Here is a 20,282-nt window from a genome sequence, read left to right on the forward strand (position 1 = left end):
AATTCTCCAATCACCAGGCTAATTAGAACGACTCATTCATTCAACACATTTTAAATCAGCTGGGCACTATGCTCGGTCAAGGAGATTTAGTAATGGCTAAAATATACTATACATGGCTCCTGCCCTCAAGCCATTAATATCTGCATTTATTGACCATTCACTGGATGTCAATCTCAATGCTAAGCATTTCACGAATAAACTCACCCAATCCCCCTAACAAGCCCAAGAAGTAGCTACTATCATTCTCAGCCTCCTAGCAAGGTTAAGTAACTTGCCCAAGATCACACAGTGATAAATATAGAAGCCAGGATGCAAACCCTGGTTGTCTCAGTCTAGGATTTGCAGACTTAAAACTGCCTTCTAGGTACCATCCTATTGGATTTCTTAAATAATTAAATGAATAATAATCATGATGATGACAATGAAGAAATGTTTCTATGTAGAAAAAGAAGGCTGACTACAAACATCAGATGTTTACCAGTCTATCTCTAAAGTACAGGAGATGTTTACTTTCTATTTTTAAAACGTATATACTTGACCCAGTGCAGTGGCTCACGCCCGTAATTCTAGCACTTTGGGAGACTGAGGATGGTGGATCACGAGGTCAGGAGTTTGAGACCAGCCTAGCCAACATGGTGAAACCCCGTCTCTACTAAAAATACAAAAATTAGCCTGGCGTGGTGGCACATGCTTGTAACCCCAGCTACTTGGGAGGCTGAGGCAGGAGACTCACTTGAACTGGGAGGTGGAGGTTGCAGTGAGTGGAGATTAAGCCACTGCACTCCAGCCTGGACAACAAAGCAAGACTTTGTCTTGGGGGAAAAAAAAAATTATATGCTTGTTTTTTTTGTAATGTGTACATGTTATATTTGCAAACAGGAAAATAAAGACAGAACGCTTAAGCGATCACCTAGTTTTACTACTCAAGTAGGGCTCAGTGGTGCAGTATCCATCATTTTTCTCGTTATCTCTTTTTTCACCTCATCCTCTATGCTTCTCTCCTTCTGTTTTTGCTTTCTCTCCACGTTCCATGTCTCTGTCTCTGTCTGTCTCAGGACCCTGCCCCTTGAATTTTGCCTCAACCAGCACCATTCCTTTTCATATCGGAGAGTATATTAATGGTGCCAGAAAGGGTGGTGGTTATTCAACCTCTCTCCAGCTAAATGTTTTATTATAACTCCTGAAAACCTAATTACAGTAACTTTACATGCTACAGTACCCTTTATGGGCTGCCTCTTTATTAAACTTACTCTTTTAGAGACAATAAACCTGATGGTTCAAAGTGCATGGCCAGAACCAGTGAAATGTAATGAAATCTGGAGTTTTCTAGTGCACACCTGATCTCCCTCACTGAGCACCACACCCGCATTCCTGGGGTGTTTGTGCCTCTATCCTTCCCCTAGCTTTTCATCAAATTTCAGACACTGCATGTATGATAGTCAGAATATTTTAGGGATTAATGGGCTGTGTATCAATGTTTTCATCCGCTCCTCTGAATACCCATGAGTTTATTTACTGGGGAGGTCAATTTTCTCGGTAGAACAACAGTCGACACCTGGTTTCCCTGATAACCAGAGTTGCTTTTTTGCACACAGTGCTACATTGAGACCATTTAAGACTTTTGCTGTATTTCAAAAACATTTGCTGCCGCAGACTTCGTGAGCAAAGAACAACATGTCGGTCTGCTCTGTTAGTCATTAGTTGTCCTGGTTAGCTGAGTGGTACACTGTGATGAGATTGTGGGATACGGGGTGAGAGAGAGAGGAAGAGAGAAACAGGAAAAAAGGCATTGACCTTTGGAGTTGAGGCAGCACAGTTATTTGTATAGTACATTTCTTTTCACAGCCCTGCTAGGATTTTCCCCTGGGAATAAAGCCAAAACAACAGAAAATAAGGGGATCCCCCTGGTTGCAAGCTGCAAAATGGTACTTGGTGTTAAGGAATTTTATGTATTTGTTTGTTTGTTTCTTTGGTGGGATTTAAGGTTAATGACTAAGTTTACCTGTGATTGACTCAGAGAAAAGGGAAAAACAAGAAAAAGAAAAGAAATCTTTTGTTGGAGCCTCAGGTAGCTTAGCCAGCCTCCGCTTCTCAAAGCTACCACTCTAGATTAGTCAAGCTCCTTCTGTATCATAAGAATAAAATAAAAATTCACAGCCTTTTGAATTGGTGGGGGCTCTTGTTGCATGGATGTTATGCATGAGGTTTTTTTGTTTGTTAGGTTTCTTTTTAAAATCTTTCATGGTTGTTTAATCAGAGACAATGCATGCCCTTAATTTTCTAAGCCAATTTGAAGCAGAAGCCTGGTTAACCAAGATTCTGCCTGAAATCCATGTCTTTGCTGTCACGTAAAGCATACGGGAGAATGGCTGTTCAGCTTTTAGGTATGCTTCTCAGTTTTTATTAAATGGTTTTGTTTTCACATGAGGAAAAGTGATGACATTTACCAAAAAGGTTGATAGTTTAGGGTGAAGTGATGATCCCTGTATTCTTAAGAAGTCACAGGAATGCAGGACACAGAGCTGAGAACGCAGAACCTTTGCCTTACTATTCCATCCCAAGCCCCTAACCTGTGCCTGACAGAATGCTGGGTGCTGTGACCAAAGCTCCCATCCCCCGCATGACATGACTGGGAAGGGAAAGAAGTGTGTGAGCTCCTCTTTTATTTTTTGTAAGACATCAAGGACTGGTTTTCTCTATCTCTTGGAGTGTTAGCAAACTCCAAGGATGGCACTTTGGGGGCCCCTCATTTGCCTTTCCTTTCGGAGGCACAAGTGGCCAATTCTGAGAGCAATTGAGTTGTGCTTGAAAAATGTCAAGTGCATTTGGAAACTACACATTTTTGCTGATGCCTGGAGTCCCGAGCTGAGCTACTTCCATGACCGACCGCTGGGAAGAAGTTCAGTTGGGGCATCACAAATGATTCATCTGAACACACTGAGCAGGCCTCTGAAGGGGAGAAGCTGTCTTAACAGCCGGTTCAGGGAAAAATCAGGAGAAGTCCCCTAAGCCCTCTTGGTCCTCCCTGTGACCATCTGGCCAAACCATTACCTTGTGGGTCTTGCTTCATTTTATTTGATTTTCCAGCAGCATGTGACTGAAATCCTTGGGTGAATCAAAGCTTGCGGTTTTTTCAACTTTTTGTTATGAAAAATTTCAAACATACAAAAAACTTGGAAGAATAGTACCATGTAAGAATAACCACCTGGTTTCAACGATTGCTGTCATTTTGCCACATTTGCCTTATCTGTTTTTATAGAGCTTGAGAGATGAGATCTTTTTGCTGAATCTTTTGAAATGAAGTTGCAGACTTCATGAAACTTCACCTAAAGATGCCCACATCCAAAGCTTACATTAAAAAATATATGTCTACTAACAATCTGGTGTGTCCTCTGCAAGTAAGATGCATTTGGAAGGGCATAAAAGTGATTCAGGTAGAATTTCTTAAATGTTAATATACACTAGAATCAGCTAGGGAGCTTCTTTGCTTCCTTTTTTTTTTTTTTAGATGGAGTTCCCTTCTTGTTGCCCAGGCTGGAGCACAATGGCACGGTCTCAGCTCACTGCAACCTCTGCCTCCTGGGTTCAAGTAATTCTCCTGCCTCTGCCTCCCAAGTAGGTGGGATTACAGGTGCCCACCACCACACCTGGCTACTTTTTTTGTATTTTTAATAGAGATGGGGTTTGGCCAGGCTGGTCTCGAACCCCTGACCTCAAATGATTCGCCTGCCTCAGCCTCCCAAAGTCCTGGGATTACAGGCATGAGCCACCATGCCCAGCCACTAGGGAGCTTCTTAATCGATATACTCCCAGACTCCACCCCATACCTGGATAGGGCCCAGGATTTTGTACTGTTTTTAACACTGAGTGCCACGTTAAAAACAGTACAAATTCCTGGGACCAGGCGATCACTTGAGTGCTGTGTTAAAAACAGTACAAATTCCAGGTATTTATGGGACACAGTCTGAAGATCACTTCTATCGAATCTTTCTCTTTTTGTTTGCTGAATTTAATCTTCTAAAGATTAGTGACACCAGGGTGTAACTGTATCATGGGAGAAATAGGATTCTACTTATCGTTGGTTTTTTGTTTAATCATTTTAAACCCCAGAGACTAGAAGGAAGGGAGGTGATAACTAAATGGGTTTCTTTCAGCTGTGATCATCACAGACACCACAGTGCCAATGAGCGGCCTGAGAGATACATCCTGCGAGGGTTTATGCAGTGCTGAAAAGCATGCAGGTTGTTTTTTCTGTGGAGGGATCTGGCCTTGCATGTGTAAATATAGACTCTTGCCTGCATGTACATATGCAAACTTGTAAATCTGTTTGGCAAACAGGCATCAACACGGCAGGAGGAGCCTATTTTAAAATTAAAAATGTTCACAGCACTATTCTTTTAGCATTCATTATTTTGGTCTTGGAAAAGGTTGTAAGTTATTTATTTAACAACGATTTGTTGAGTTCCCCCACTGTAAGCCAGGCTCTATTTTAGGTGACAGGATGCGGCGTGAACAAAATAATTATTTTAAACTTTATTGAAATTCAGTTCTAACGATGAGGACAGACAATAAGTAATATGCAAATATACATATGCATTTAATTAAGAAAAATAGGCAGTTATGACAGGGCAGAGAGTAACAGAAATTGAAGGGGCCCAGGAAGATCTCTCTGAAAAAGTGCTATGAGAGCAGAGATTGAAGGAACAAGTTGTGCAGATATTTCCAGGCAGAAGGAACAGTAAGTGCAAAGGCCCGGAGGCAAGAAGATGTGATATGATGGGCAATTGCAAAAGGATAATATGATGGATGGAGTGAGGGAGGACAACAGAGGTGGAAGCTTCAGTGGGAGAGGTAGCCAGAGGGCAGATCATGCAGACAGTTGAAGGCCATGAGAAAGACACCTGATTTTATTCTCAATATTATTAGAAGCCTTTGTCAGGGAGAAAGGGCGCTTTGTTTGATGACATGTGACCTAAGCTGACTTTATTTTTAGAAGAAAGTGTAGAAAATGGACTAAATTTTCAAGGGAACATTTTTAGGATTTCACGAAGCAGTGCCATATGCAAGATATAATCATATCCATTTTTCGTATAAATGAGTGTATTAAAAATAACATTAAAGCCAATTTAAACTTCTTATCTTCACCGTGTTGCTCTCATGTTGCTAAAACATTTCTATTTTCAAGTTATTTATTCTGTCCACAAATATGACTGATGTCCAGGCACTAATGTTTCGACTCTGGAGATAACAGGAGTAAGGAATATCTACCAGTTCAAGTGTCCAGGAGTTCACATTCTGGTTGGGGATAGACACATTTAAAATAATTATATATAGAAAGAGATTAATAACACCAGGATATAACTGTATCATGGGAGAAATAAGATTCTATTTATAAATAGAATCTAGATAGATAGATAGAAGATAGAGAAAGAGAGAGAGAGAGAGAGAGAGAGATTTGTGAGTGCACAAAGTGAAGGGGGCTGTGTTAGAATAGATTCCCCAGGTAGGTGGTTGGAAGGTGGATAGGAGTTAGCTAGGATGGGTTAGGTGGGACAGAGAAGAAAAAGCCATTTGATTCAATTGAACGGGCTTGTTAAGACAAAGTGTGTCTTTTTGTGTGGCTGAAGCGTGAGTGCATAGGAGCTGGGAGCACTGATTAGAAACAAGGGTCAAAAAATGGGTAGAGAGCCATGGTTCCATGTTGTAGAGAGCTTGGTTCCATGTTGAAACTTAGGTCTCATCTTTCAGGCATGGAAGGATAACCACGGATTTGTAAGCCAGAGCACACTGGCATTGTGGCTTGGGAAGGAAAAGGCAGGAAGGCTAAAGGACGGGGTTGGTGGGTAAGGTTTTCAGAAATGAAATTGTTGGGATTCGTTAAGCTATTGGATGGGGAAAGGCAAGGGAAAAGGAGGAAGTTCCTTGGGTAACTGGGAGTAAAGGAAGTCCAGGAGGGGTGGAGTTGGGCATGTAAAGGAATATAGTCTGAGTTTGGTTGTGACTTGTTCCAGACAGCTGTGAAATGTAGAAGACAAGCTGCCCAATGCACAACGGGATGTGGGTCAGGAGCTAAGGAGTCATGAGCTAGATAGAAATGGAGCTTTGGAGACTCCAGACACATCAGTGGTGGCTGAAGCCCTAGAAATTGGCAAGATCACTGAGGATGCGAGAACTGGAGTTCAAATGTTTTCACTCATTAGTGACTCCTTACAATGCCTTTACGTTCCTTTGTTTTCATTTGATTTCCTATTTTCACTACTCACTCTGGGAGAATCATTTAAGAAATAAATTCGGAGGACTCCTAAATCAAATTCCGAGGTTTCTCTGTCACCCTGGCTTTCTGCTGTGGATATGTTCTAGCGTTGTTATAAGGCAGCAGACTATTATTTAGTGACTTAGAGAACTCTTCGGGTGTTTGTTCAACATTTGTCAAGCTTTAAATTAAAATCTGCATTTCAGGCTCCTTATGTAGCTCTGAAGAATTAATAATAAAAGCTACTCACATGGGCTGACACTTACTGTGGGACACACCTTGGTTAAGTTCTTTTGCTACGTAATCCTGCATGATATTGTAGGATTAGTGATGCTTTTCCTACACAGTGTTGCAATCCTCACAGCAAGCAGTTATGAGGTACCTGTACTTTTATTACCTCTGTTTTACAAATGAGGAGATGGAGGTTCTCAAAAGCAGTGTCAGGTACTTGTCAGAAATGGCACGACCAGGACTACAAAGGTCTGTCTTGTGCTACAATGCTGTCATGAACACCATGCCTACTGCCTCCTCTTCCAAAACACCATTTTAAAATGGAGCATTAAAAAAGAGCCGTTGGACAAGGAGTCCAAAGCCTTATTTATGGAATCAAACTTCTAGGCTTTATTTTAACGTTAGCTATGTTAAATAATTCACTAATCAGATACTCATTTTCTGACATGATTGTCAGTCATATTGGGTTTGTTTGATCTCTGTGAAGGATTAAAATACTTTCAAGGTTTTATCTGCAAACAGCCAAGATACAAATATTTGTAATGATAGCAATCCTGCCTTAGAAGCCCACTGGGAAAGCCTGCTAGCCCCCAGAGGCAAGGCAGTGTGGTGTAGTAGGTCTGATTAGAGCTTCCAAAGGGTCTAACTGGATGTAAATAAAAAAATTTTTTAAGTCAGGCAGACTGGAGCTTGAGCCCTAATGACCCGCTTGCCAACTCCCAGCGTCAGTTTTCTCATCTGTAAAACTGAGGTAATAATAATACCCACCTGGTGGGATTAATGTGAGGTTTAGTTGCAAGTAAAACATTCAGCATTGTAACTGACACATTGTGAGTGATCAATAAACTAAGTAGCACCTACTGAAGACATCAAGAGAAAGGAAATAACTGTAGTAACATTTTGAAACCTTAGAATTGCAGCTGAGTAAAATTGCAAGACAATGAGAGGACTTCATTCATTCATTCACTCATTCATTCACTAAAATCCCCCTCTGCATGTTGGGCTTGATGTGGGTACCGGGAACATAGGACGAACAAGGTACAAAATAAGACATAGTCCATGGCCTCCAGCTGCTCAGATTCTAGCATTTACTTAACTCCTGCCTTAAATCCCACTACACATTTCCTGGAAGACAAGTCATTGTTTTAAACAAGGTCTAGCAAGTCACATTTGAAGTCTTGTAAGTGGCATGTATAAGAAAGAATCATCAGAGAATTAATGGTCCTTCCTTAAAGTGCCCTTGGAGCGACAGACTCCCCGACCCTGAGGAGGAGCTATATCCTCTTCTACACTGCCTGTTCTACTGTATGGTTCTGCTGTGTGGTTGTCACACCACAGCTCTGGCTAACACGGACACCTTATTCAATTGATAGGCAAAGATGATTCCAAAGAAATAATCATGATCACATGACCTTGGAGAAGGCATCTCAGAACAGGAATCAGGATTTCACGGGAGGTGAAAACGGAACAACAAGGGTCAGAGACAGTGTAGGGTAAAATGTCAGCACACAGGTTTTATCGAAAGACAGAGCTCTGGGTTTCAGTCCTCAGACAGTTGCTTGGCTTCTCAAAGGCTAATATCTCCAATCTAAAATGGAGAGATTCTGCCATAAAAATGGAATGAAATAATGGCTTTTGCAGCAACTTGGATGGAGCTGGAGGCCATTGTTCTAAGTGAAGTAACTCAGGAACGGAAAACCAAACATCATATGTTCTCACTTATAAGTGGGAGCTAAGCTAAGAGGATGCAAAGGCATAAGAATAATATAATAAACTTTGGGGACTTGGAAGGAACGGTGGAGGGGGCGAGGAATAAAAGACTACATATTAGGTATAGTGGACACTGCTCTGATGACAGGTGGACCAAAATCTCAGAAATCACCACTAAAGAACTTGTTCATGTAATCAAAAAACACCTGTACCCCCAAAACTATTGAAATTTAAAAAAAGAATATATCTGGATTACAGAAAGAAAAAATTAAAAATTTTAAAAAATAATGAAATGAAATCGAGATATTAAAATATTTAGTTTGTAAATAGTTGTGACAATACATTTCAAGTACCTTTCAATAGTAGGTATCTAGCTCTATCCATGTTCCTGCAAAGGACACCATCTCATTATTTTCATGGTTGCATAATATTCCACGGTGTATATATAGCACACTATCTTTACCTGGGTGACAAAATAATCTGTACATCAAATGCCAGTGACACGAGTATACCTATATAACAAACCTGCACATGTACCATGAACCCAAAATAAAAGTTTTTTTAAAAAATAGTAGGTATCTAATATGTGATAACACTTAGCATCCTCAACCTCATCATCTCTGAGGAGGTGACAGTCATTCAGTTTCCATATTTGCTTTGAATGCTTTGCAGGTTGTTGTGGAAGATACCAACTAGATGCATATGTGAAAGGAGCAAATTATGCACATTTATGGAATTAATTTATGTCATCATCGAATGTAATGTTCGCCCCTTCTTCCACTCCAGGGTAAGCTTAGTTAACTAGGATTATGCTAGGACTAGATAGAGCAGAGTGGAAGAAAAATAGCTAAATGTTGCTCCTTGGCTACCCATGACCACTCTGACTCTTTCCCTTTTCCTGGCAGGCACTTCCTCTTCAAGACCTCCTCGGGGAGCACACCCTTGTTTAGCAGCTCTTCCCCGGGATACCCTTTGACCTCAGGAACGGTTTACACGCCCCCGCCCCGCCTGCTGCCCAGGAATACTTTCTCCAGGAAGGCTTTCAAGCTGAAGAAGCCCTCCAAATACTGCAGCTGGAAATGTGCCGCCCTCTCCGCCATTGCCGCGGCCCTCCTCTTGGCTATTTTGCTGGCGTATTTCATAGGTAAGTCAGGGCAGCCTTATTCAGCAACGCTGGGGGTGACAACATGGGGGAGAGGCCATGGACTTGTGAATCTAGAGGCCCTCTGATGTCTGTACAGTTTGCTTCTTGGCTCCTGAAAGATGTGATAATGAGTGATGGATGGAGGTGATTTTTTCCCTCCTGAAATCCACTTAAATCTGATGAGTTTCTCCTTCATGTTTCTAAATGACATTCATCAGAAGGGAAATTAAGCATCCTTACTATATCCTTTTTTGGAGATGAGCTGAGACTTTTCATTCCCGCAAACCTATCCCTCACTCTCAGAGTGGCCTTCTAGTTTTCTCCATCCTTGGATTTTAACCCAGGTCTGTGCTTTGAAATGTATGCAACATTGGTTAACTTCAGCCAAAAACTGAGAAGAATAGTGGTTGGCATGCCTGAGAACATCTTGATTCGAGAGAAAGCCAAAGTAGCTAGCTTATTTTCAGAGCTGTGGAATAGAAACAGGACTGACAGGCTGGAGCATCCATCCAGGTCTTTATACAGAATCGAATTAGCCAGACACACTTGGCCTTGCCCATATCCCTTCCACAGCCTCTATCTTCTCATCCTCAACTCTCTCCTCACCATGGGCAGCCGAATCTGAATCAGGGTCACCTCTCCTGGCAACTGGGCTTCTGGTGACTCAGTGTATGACATAGGTGAAGTTGCTGGAGTATCTTTCTCTGCATGCCAAAGGTGTTGGTTTACAGCCATAGGGTGTAGCCGTGTCACCACAGAAAGTGGCAGATGCTGAGCGCCCAGGGGCAGGGTGCCACGTGCATAAGAGCTTCTCAGGCTGCACACAAAGCCTGCTCACAGCTCCTGGCCCCAACAAAGAGCCCCAAGGCTGCTGCTCTGTCAGTTAAGCCTGCCAAAGGCAGATCTCCTGGCTTAGGAAGAGGCCATGGTGATGTTTGTTAAAGTTTATTTGAAACACTTGATGGTTGTGGCTTGGTTTCAGGGCAGCTATGAGAGACCTGCCCAGTTTGGCTGTGCCATGTTGCAAAGCAAACCCATAAAGCACCAGCTCAATGAAGCTGACTCCAAAACAGTTCCCAACACGTATGCTGAAACTCCTCCCATTTAAGAGAAAAGAAAAGGCAACCCTGACTGTGTTGGCCTTGCCCCTTCCCTCAACATAAACCCTCCCTTCTCGCTCAGCACTGGGGGCTCCCACACTTCCTTCATCCCCAGGCAGCAAGCATGGTATCTGCCAAAGAAGGAACTGGCCCAGCACTTCCCAGACCATTCTCCTAAGCTTGCCTGATGGCAAAGGGGCATGACTGTGCACCCCCACAGATCTGGGGCCCTGCCTAAGGCAGACCAATATGAGCCAACAATTGACATAAATTTTTCAGCTTCTTCCACACTATAGCTGTTCTTGTCTTAATATGGAAAAATAAGCATTTATATTCCTTACCAGTTGCATTTCTCAGGAATGCCCTCCCAAAGTGAGAAAACTGACTCTCCAGGGAAAGGTGCCGTGTTCATCTGGGGCTTTGCAGAAGTGTAGCTTGCACTCTAAACCACAGCTGTACACCGGAACTGAGGCCTGAGACCCAAGCACCCCTAATTTCGAGTCATGTCTGCTTCTCACTTACCTCTTGATGAAGGATGAAGTAATGGGTTGACCTCAGAAAGGCGGAAGGATATCTGTTGCCCCGCTGAATCTCTTGAGTACATCTTAGTGTGTTGCTAAAGTAGCTTTGTGTGCTTCTGCAGGTGGCTGTTCAGGGGGCTGCGTGGAAGCAAATTGAATGTGCCTTCGGGGTCTTTTCATGGTTTGGTTTTGTGTCAGAAACTTCAGAAGGGGTTCATGTGCTCACTTCTCAGGCTTAATGTTCTGCGGGGCCAGTGAGCACCACGGGGCCAGTGAGCACCACGGGGAGCCCAGATACAGAAATTGAGGTACTGCCTGCCTCTGCCAATACCGTCCCAGTGCGCCTTCTACTCTACTTCCAGGAGAGAGACAGATGGCTCCTGCCTGATTTATGGGGCTTGATAGTTAAAGTAGAATAGCTTCCTGTAAGGGCAGTCATATACATGGGAAACCGTATAGTGAGAGTTTAATGTTTTAATCAGGTATGTAACTTGTAAATGATAGATTAGGAAATATATTTATTTTCAATCTGCAGGCTGCTAGAAGCTGGACCTGAGCATCTTAGCATCGTTTATTAGTTCATAATCCATCATTTCCTATTATGTATTCTTTAGGTAAGATTATGCTTTGACCCTGGAGTATCAAAAAATAGTTTATGACACAAAATGAGTGATATAATGGGCCAATTTACCCTGCAGTGATGGCAGTGAGCATGCAGCTATAGGGCTACTCTCAGCCACTCTCCCGAGGTGACCGCAGGTCTGCAAGCGTGGTAAGGGGTCAGGACCTGAAGTGCTGGTCTTGGCCCCAGTTATTCCTTTCTCCTTAGCCTTGGCAAACTTGTTTGCCTTCTGGGTCTTGGTTTCCTAAGTACAACATGGGGGCAGGATGGTTATTTACGTGCAGAAACTCAGAAGTATGGTGAGGATTAATTAATGTGTATAAATCACTTTGAAGATGAAAAGCAGTATATTATTACTTACAGAGCTGCAGGGGCATAAACAGTGCATTGCAAACACAGAGAAAAGTGCCTTTTGGAGAACCAATGATTGTGCCCACCTGGGAAACAAGCCATCAGGGTAGGGCAGAAAGACAACATGAAAACCGAGGCCCTCCTGTTAGGGAGACCGGCGCTTTTAAGGGCTGAGTCCATTCTGGTTCACACATGACTCTGCATTCCACTAGAACATGACAGGTCCTGACATTGATGCATCAGCCTCAGGACCTTTATGGGCAGGCAGTGGGTTCAGGCCTGCCAGGCACTGTGACAAATAAGTCAAATTATCAGCCTTGCGTGTTCAAACCCGAAGAAAGAAGACTTTCCAGAAATGAGCAATTTGGAAATTGCTCAGCCCCCTGACAAGTTCTTCCATAGATCCAGGCCCGTGGGTGGGTGTAAAAGCAGAATGCCAGCCTTGTGCAAACTGAAAGACCCAGGGCTTTACCAGTTCAGCAAAGATGCCCAGTTCCTACCCACACAGCTGGGGTCAGAGAACTTTTATGATCTGCTCCTCCATCAGACCCTCTCTGTGCCAAATTCTCTCAGCGTACAAACATCCTGGAATAAATGACTCTGGAAAGCTGAATAAACCACCAGGGGACCACTTTGTGCATCACTCAGGCCCTGGCACAAACAATTCCTAGGGAATACTGGTTTAGGAGAATTTTTCTGTGAAATGCAGGAGACTTTCCTCTCAGGAAGGTGTCTTTCTTCTTCAGGCAGCTCAGGTACTTTCATTACCTGCACCACCAGAAGTCCCTAAGTTTCTGAATCATGTAACCAAAGTATTTTATTACCAACCTCGCCTATTTTATACAAGATGTGTTGTGTTATCTTGATAGTATGCATAACAATCACTAGTTAGAACCTTCTACCTGTTTAGAACTAGAAGCATTTCCATTTGAATCACTTTTTGTTTGTTTGTTTGTTTGTTTGTTTGTTTGTTTTTGAGACAGAGCCTCACTCCATTGTCCAGGTGCCCAGGCTAGAGTGCAGTAGCATGATCTCGGCTCACTGCAACCTCTGCCTCCCGGGTTCAAGTGATTCTCATGCCTTAGCCTCCCAAGTAGCTGAGATTACAGACCTGCACCACCACACCCGGCTAATTTTTTTGTTTTTAGTAGAGACAGGGTTTTGCCATGTTGGCCAGGCTGCTCTCAAACTCCTGGCCTCAAGTCATCTACCCACCTCAGCCTCCCAAAGTGCTAGAATTACAGCCATGAGCCACCACACCCAGCCCATTTGAAGCACTTTTATATAACTATTCAATTTGAATCATATCCCCAGTCGTCAACCAACACTCTAGCAGAAAATAAAATCTGCATATTACAATCATTTGACAAGCACTGACACCAAGGCCCAGAGAGTCTAAAGTCTCCTGGCCTAGGTAGATAGTTGCAGGGCGAGTGCTAGGCCCTTGGTCTCTTGATGTCTCCTTGAAGGTCTTTCTCTTCACTTCTTTCTCCTCAAGATTGCAGTTAACCAGTTTCTCACATACTGTATGAAACTGAAATAAATGATCCCGTTGGTAGCATTAACTCACCTTATCTAGCTCTATCCTCTTTAGCAAGGTGGAGTAGTTGGTTCCTGCTTCCTGAATCATCTTCTAACACAGTGGATAGAAACTATAGCCCCTCCGCAGTATTATAATCAGTCCTCATATTTCTGCTTTCCAGTTGTCTTGTGTTATAGAGGTCAGCAAACATTTTCTGCAAAAAGTTGGAGACTAAATATTTTTGGTTCATGTCTTACTTAGTGACAACTGGTTAACTCTGCTGTTGTAAGTTAAAAACAGCCATAGACGGTGTATAAATGAACAGGCATGGCTGTGCACCCATAAAACTTTAATTATGCCCCCTGGTTTTTTACTTTAATGTAATTTTTATGTGTTATGAAATATTATTTTCTTTTTAAAAAATTTCAGCCATTAGAATGTAAACCCATTGTTTAGATTATGTGCCATACAAAAACAGGTGGCAGCCTGGATTTGGTCCACAGGCCATAGTTTGTCAACCCTTCTTTGATTACATTACAGCTTATTTCCTAAGAATACCTTTCAGGGTGTCCACATCTCTATTACAAAAAATTGCTTCCCAACTGGCTAAGAGTCCAACCATATGTCCACTGTCAATGAAGCAGGTGACTGACATTTTCTGATACTGCAACTCCATTTCACAATGAGTAATTGCATCTGACTTTCTGGCCCAAACCAAAAAGTAGAAAAAGCAAGTCACTTTTCTCTTTAAATACTTTCTATAGGATAAATTTTTCCAAGGAAAATTTTAGGAATTTTAGGACACTTCATCGTGAAAGCATAGCTTTTAACTAGACTGCTTGAAACAGTGCTCCAATCCATGGATAGAGTGGAATTGCCTGGCCATTTTGCCTAGTACTCATTTGTCCTCAATCTTTGATTATCCCAGGTTCCTCTGGAAAATTATCACCTGTTTTTAGAAGTTACTCAGTTTCTGATGCCTTCGTTGTTGAGGTTTTCCAACAGATTGTAATAGTGCTGTGTCATGGAATGACATCATTGCTTTCTTGTCCTAGGTTAACATTGGAATAGATCTAGTTTCCTTAAAAGGCATCGAAGTTCTTGCAGGGCTACCCCACATCAAGGAAGAAAGATGCTTCTCATGTGTGACTCTGTTGTTTAACTCCAGATAATCTTAGAAATTCTTAGGCGAGAGTCAACACAAGAGTTCGGCATGACATGGGACTCAGACTGTCACCCCTGAGCTAAAACAATACGCAACATACACTGAGCTTCTGCCAAAGACACTTCACGGGGTTGGTAAAGGAAGGCAGGAGAGAGAAAGATAAGAGCATTTATGTCATCCTAAATTAGTTCTTAGCTCTTCAGATCTCTGCCAAACTAAAATACATATATATATATTAGAAAGTCACCTTGTCTTTTTTCACTACAGTAATTCCTGCCAAATGTGAAATACTATGTTTGAAGTTAGCTGCTCAACACTCTGTCTTCTGCCACTCTGACTTTGATCTGGAAAGAACGCGGGCCATCAACATGTCAGGATGTTAAAAGTGTGGTAATTTGGGGTGCTTTCAGTTTCTTTTGAAAACAATGAGAGATTATTTTCTATGGAAACTAAAAGCCTACCATGTGTTTAAAGTTGCTACACTTGAAAATTGATATGTTGAGACTCACGCTGATGAATCTTGCGTTCTCTGCTGCTATTTTGTGTATTCTCATCTCACTGAACAGAGCAGGTTTGGAGAAAACATAAAGAAAATGACAGAAAATGATGAGAATGGTACACTTGCCTGGCATCTTTTGTGGGGGCGCAGACTAGGAAAAATGTCAGCCCTCTCATTCCAACTCGCTGCTCTTTGACTATCTGGAGAGATGGGAAACCTCATCCTCCTGTATGAATTCCAAGTTGTGTACTTACCTCCCACATCTAAAGGGCAAAATGCTAATGATTAAATCTGAACAGTCAAGCAAATAACATTTCCACCCAACTCCCTGGGCCCAGATGGTCAAACTGAGAAAAAGAGAGCTGCCCACAAGTAAGTCAGGGGACCCAGTCATATTATCTATGCCAGTGTTAGTAGCAGACTTCTTATCTAATAGATATGCTAATGTGCTCTTAACCTGATAATAAAGTCCTGTCAGTGCTTACACACTGGTGAGTCTTTGGCAGGGGGACTGCCATTTCATAACTGAACATCTGATTTCAGAGGGCCTGTCAATTTATGGGAAGAAAATTACATCATTCATTAGCTAGGTCTCCATCACCTAGCGGCCATGTGGCAATATTTGTACCTCGTGTTTGACATTCAGAAAAAATGAATCCCTCTGCTTCGGAAGAGGATGTGGCCTCTTTAAAAACATATTTGTGCAATCTGGGGGACTTGAAGTGCTTCAGGAGGGTCAGCAGCTGTGGGGAGATGCCTTTGCTTTCCTCTCCGAGATTCCCATCAGAAGTCAGGATAGTCGGCCCATGCAGGGCTTTCTCACCCTTGTGGGCAGACGCTGGTGATGAGAGCCAGGAAACAGGTTCTGGTCCTGACTTTGTAGAACATCGTAATACAGAGCCAGAGAGGAATGATAGGTGCCACAACCCTGTGCACCTCAAGAATGCCAAGGAAACAACAATGGTATCGTCTGCCAGCCCAGGACTTCGTGCCTCCACAGAGTATACATTGAGTAAATGAATATGGAGAGTTCTCCACCTACTATCCCTGAATCACCATTCAAGTCTTGCCCTAGACTTTCTCTCTATAACGATGATCTCTCTAGCAGTCATCCATCCAGAAGCAGTAATAGAATGCTAGAACATCAGTGTTGACTTCTTCACACACCCTACTTATTTGACTGGATTCCTTTGGGTGGTGGCCAAGCCAACAGGCCCTTCAGCTTCCACAGTGTGCTTTTAAATTCTCCATTTCTGACATCTTTCGTTGGTTCATTTATTTGTGCTTGGGGTTTCCTGATTGAGGATTCTGACACAACTTCTAATGGACTGTAAATTAGTGTTATTTCATTCTATGTTTTATCTGGAACACAATTTCAAGTTCTTGCTTTGCCTTGGTAATTAGACAAGAAGCAGCTTGATGTCGTAGAAAGCACATACATGGACTTTGGTGTCAGAGAGGGCTGTGTTTGAAGTCTGGCCTGTATACATAAAGTCCATGTGATGATGGGCTTGCTATTTAAAATCTCTGCACCTTAGTTTCCTCATCAGAAAAATGAGGAGAATTCCTACTTTGTAAACATGCCTCAAGCATTCATTGAAATGGTAGATGCATGCAACTCTTCTTCAAATCCAATGTCATCAATTATGAGAAATGCCATCATTGTACATCCCTAAGAGGGAAAGAGGTTGTCAATTAAACTATGCCATGATTTCTTAGCATTTGTAATTTTTATTTTATATATTTGGAAAGAGATAGGCACAGGCACGATAGATTGATGTAACAACCATGTGAATAGGTAGGTCCGTGGTCACAAAGGCCCGGTAATACAACACCAATTATAAGGTGCATTCTGATTCCAGACTTGTGGAAATATTTTAAAAATTCTGAATCTTATAGTCAGTGGAACATGGTGGTACCTGGCACACAATAGAAGCTCAACTAAATGGAGCTATGGTGATCATTGTACTAGCCACTGCACACCTATGCCAGGTCCAATGAGAAGAGTATGCCCAAAATAGTGACTTGCACTGCCCAGCGCTTTGTAGGCAATCAGTACATATTTGTTGAACTCACGAATGCTGATTAGGGTTACATCTGAGTTGTACCAGTTGTGGAAGGTATTTTCCAAATACCCAGAATCCTTGATCCCTAGCTTCACTGTTCCCCTATGTAAGGGGAGGTTTTGGGTTTCTTGATGTGGTAATTGCCTCCGTTCCCAAATTGCACTTCTGAGTTAGAAAGCACTTAGGCAAAGGAATGGTTAGGGGGCCATGTAAGCACCACATTTAAGCCCTCTAGCAGGAATCTGTGATTCCCTGAAATCGAGAGAACTGACTGAGAGAAACTGGGAAGTGTTTGTGTCTGGCATAAGGCCATCATTTGGCACTCATATTACAAAAGTGTAGCAGAATTTACTTGGAGTTCAAGGTGAAGAAGCAAATAATGGCATAAATCTAAAAGTCTGTTGGCTATTTCTCTGTAAATGAGGATGTACTAAGAAAAGAAAGCAATCGCTACAAGGCACCGAGTAGAGAAAAGAACTATTATATGGTAAATTAGGTCTGTGTACACAACCCACACAGAATCTTTTGTGCTCTGAAATGCCTTGCTTAGCTACATGGCCTCATACAACAGAAACCTAACCCAAAGCAAACTCTAAAACATACATGTTTCTTTTAAGGTCACCTAAAACCAGACTTTTTTGTGTCCTACATTGAAAATTCTTTTATAGAAAATTCATGTTTTGATTGTTAAGAATAGACACCCAGAATTTTTGCCTGAGCCCTTCTCTTATCAAACAAGTCATTTATTAAATTGATGCCTCATAATAAGATTCTCTGCATTCAGAGAGCAAATAGTCCATCAACTGTATTAACACATTTATCATTACCATAAAAAAGAAGATAATGCATTGCATGTTCTGCTAATTTCACTTTTTATATCATCAGCCTTCTGGCATTAATAAGTAAATATCACACTGTATCAGAAAATATAATAGCACTAAGCTACATGTTGGTAAGAAAAGAATTTTGCTAAAGAAAATATTATCCTCCCTTCTTGGAAAGAGAAAAAAATTATAAGATATGTAATATGTGTCATCTTTCAAAGGCTTTTTTGTTTGTTTGTTTCTAAAAACCAAAGCCATGGATGAGAAGAGAGGAGAAGCTTTGCCTCCAACCTTTACATTTCTTTCATCATGACTTTCTTTGCAGTTGTTAGGGAAGGCCCTTCCCTTGGGATGGGTTTTCATTTGAGTTAGGTCATTTGTGGGGAGATTCGTGCAAACATGTTCGGCACTCCCCTAGGGACTCTGTCTTTATAAAAGAAGGGCATATTACCTTGCTTTTGCCTTTGCAGTCATGATGCAATTCTCTCAGTTTGCTTACTTATATTACACCATGAGCATTTTAAAGTCACGTTAATGAAGTTTATATTAGACTTGCTTATATTCCACAGGGAAGGGTCAGTGGCAGTGTGTCAAATGCATTCTGTTCTTCAGGCCATGATAAACAAGATGGCATCTTTCAAGGAAGTTCAGTGTGCCTTTGAATTAGATGCATCTTTGAAACTGGTTTTAAGGCTGCCTTATGCACCAAATTTTACAAACAGACTTCTGGGACATTAGCTAAATTTGGAGTAGTGTGTTTAAACTTTCTTTTAGTAACAAGATTTGTAGACTTCCTGAATCTCGAGAGAATTGTGAGTTAAGACTCTTTTTCCCGTGAAGAAAATATTTGTTACTCTGTACATTAATTTTATGTTAATTAATTTACAGTTTATTAAATGTACTTTAATAGGTTCATGTATATTCATTCAATGCCTTTCCACTGGGCAAGAAATTTCACTTTGGCATATGATTGGCTGGTCGCACTGTGTGCTGAAATCTGCAGGCCAGCCTTAATATCCAGGATATTTTTACTTGAAATTTTTTTCCTGCATCCAGATCCCAAAAAGCAAGAAATGAAATAGTACAGTTACCAGGAAAGTTGAAAAAGCCTGGGGTAAGTTGTGTTTTGCATGAGCATCTCCTGTTCTGGTGTTAATCAGGCACACACAGCAGCGATAGAAGGCATCTGAGTTTCATTTTCCCAGGACCATCAGGGGAACAGAAGCTTTTATACTAAAAAGCTTTTTATTACCTGATTGGTATAAATCAATGATCAGCCATCCTTTTTGTTTCCTGGATATGTACAAGGGTCTAACCAATGTACAATAAGAAATTGAGGACATTTGTGTCTATTTTTATCCAGTCTGTTTTAATCAAATGATGACATTATCTTTTCCCGAGTTTAAAATTACAAAGTTTTTAAGAAAACACACACACACACACACCCAAAGCTGGCATAACTGTGAAGAGTCAAGAGCCAAGGAAAGAGGAATTAATACCAAAAAGGGCGGGATGAAATTAAGTCAAGAAGTAAGAAAAAGGCATAAGATGCTGAGAATAGAGTAATTAGAAGCATTAACTAGCAAGAGAAACTAGGAAATGCCATACATCAATTGGGATAAAATATGGAACAATTAAAGGACACAAATAGGAGGGGAAAATGGCACCCAGCATACCAAATTACAACTATCTTCTGCACAATTTCTTGAACCTATAAGTCCAACCAAGGTAATGAGATGAAAAGCAATCGTTGTGAATTGCTTGGAGGTGCTGTTTCGCCACCTCATCTTACATCATTAAACTTTTGGTCCCCTCATGAACTACTTAGATAAACAACAGTGGGCAGCTCAACATTTATCCAAATAAACCAGAAAGCTACCACGATAAAGGAAATTTAGTTTATAGACACAGCGGACTCTTGCCTAATAGACGAGAGTAATGTGTCTAATGTTGAACATCAATCTATATTTCAAGTATAGTATGAAGGAGGGCCTCGAGAAACAACTTATGCTACAAAATCACTTTGCACTAGAGGTGGTTTATCTTCTGTTGTGTCTAATTGATCTCCACGTAATTCAGCTACAACCCTTGCTACTGAAAATGATGTAAGAGATGGAAAGACTGAATGTGGCTGTTGGTTCTCCAGAGAGCATAGCAAGTTGGGGGTTCCAAATCGCCTTTGTCTTCAAATGTATTGTCGTTGGAATGATCCTTGAAGCCAGAGAGCAAGTCTATTTATTTTTTAATCAAGTGAGGGCATTCATGAACGTCTTC

The 20,282-nt window shown here is 41.6% G+C and overlaps 1 protein-coding gene across 20 annotated transcripts in view; it reads left to right on the forward strand.

The window, feature by feature from the left end:
• TENM2 (teneurin transmembrane protein 2) overlaps window positions 1–20,282 on the forward strand; it is a 3,953,434-nt gene that overhangs the window by 3,672,765 nt on the left and 260,387 nt on the right. For all 20 annotated transcript variants that reach the window (XM_054685270.2, XM_054685273.2, XM_054685274.2 and 17 more), the window contains one exon: window positions 9,100–9,338. In XM_054685270.2, coding sequence (XP_054541245.1) covers window positions 9,100–9,338 — 239 coding nt within the window. The remainder of the gene's footprint in view (window positions 1–9,099; window positions 9,339–20,282) is intronic.

This window comes from Pan troglodytes, chromosome 4, assembly GCF_028858775.2.
Source record: "Pan troglodytes isolate AG18354 chromosome 4, NHGRI_mPanTro3-v2.0_pri, whole genome shotgun sequence".
NCBI classification, from domain to species: Eukaryota; Metazoa; Chordata; class Mammalia; order Primates; family Hominidae; genus Pan; species Pan troglodytes.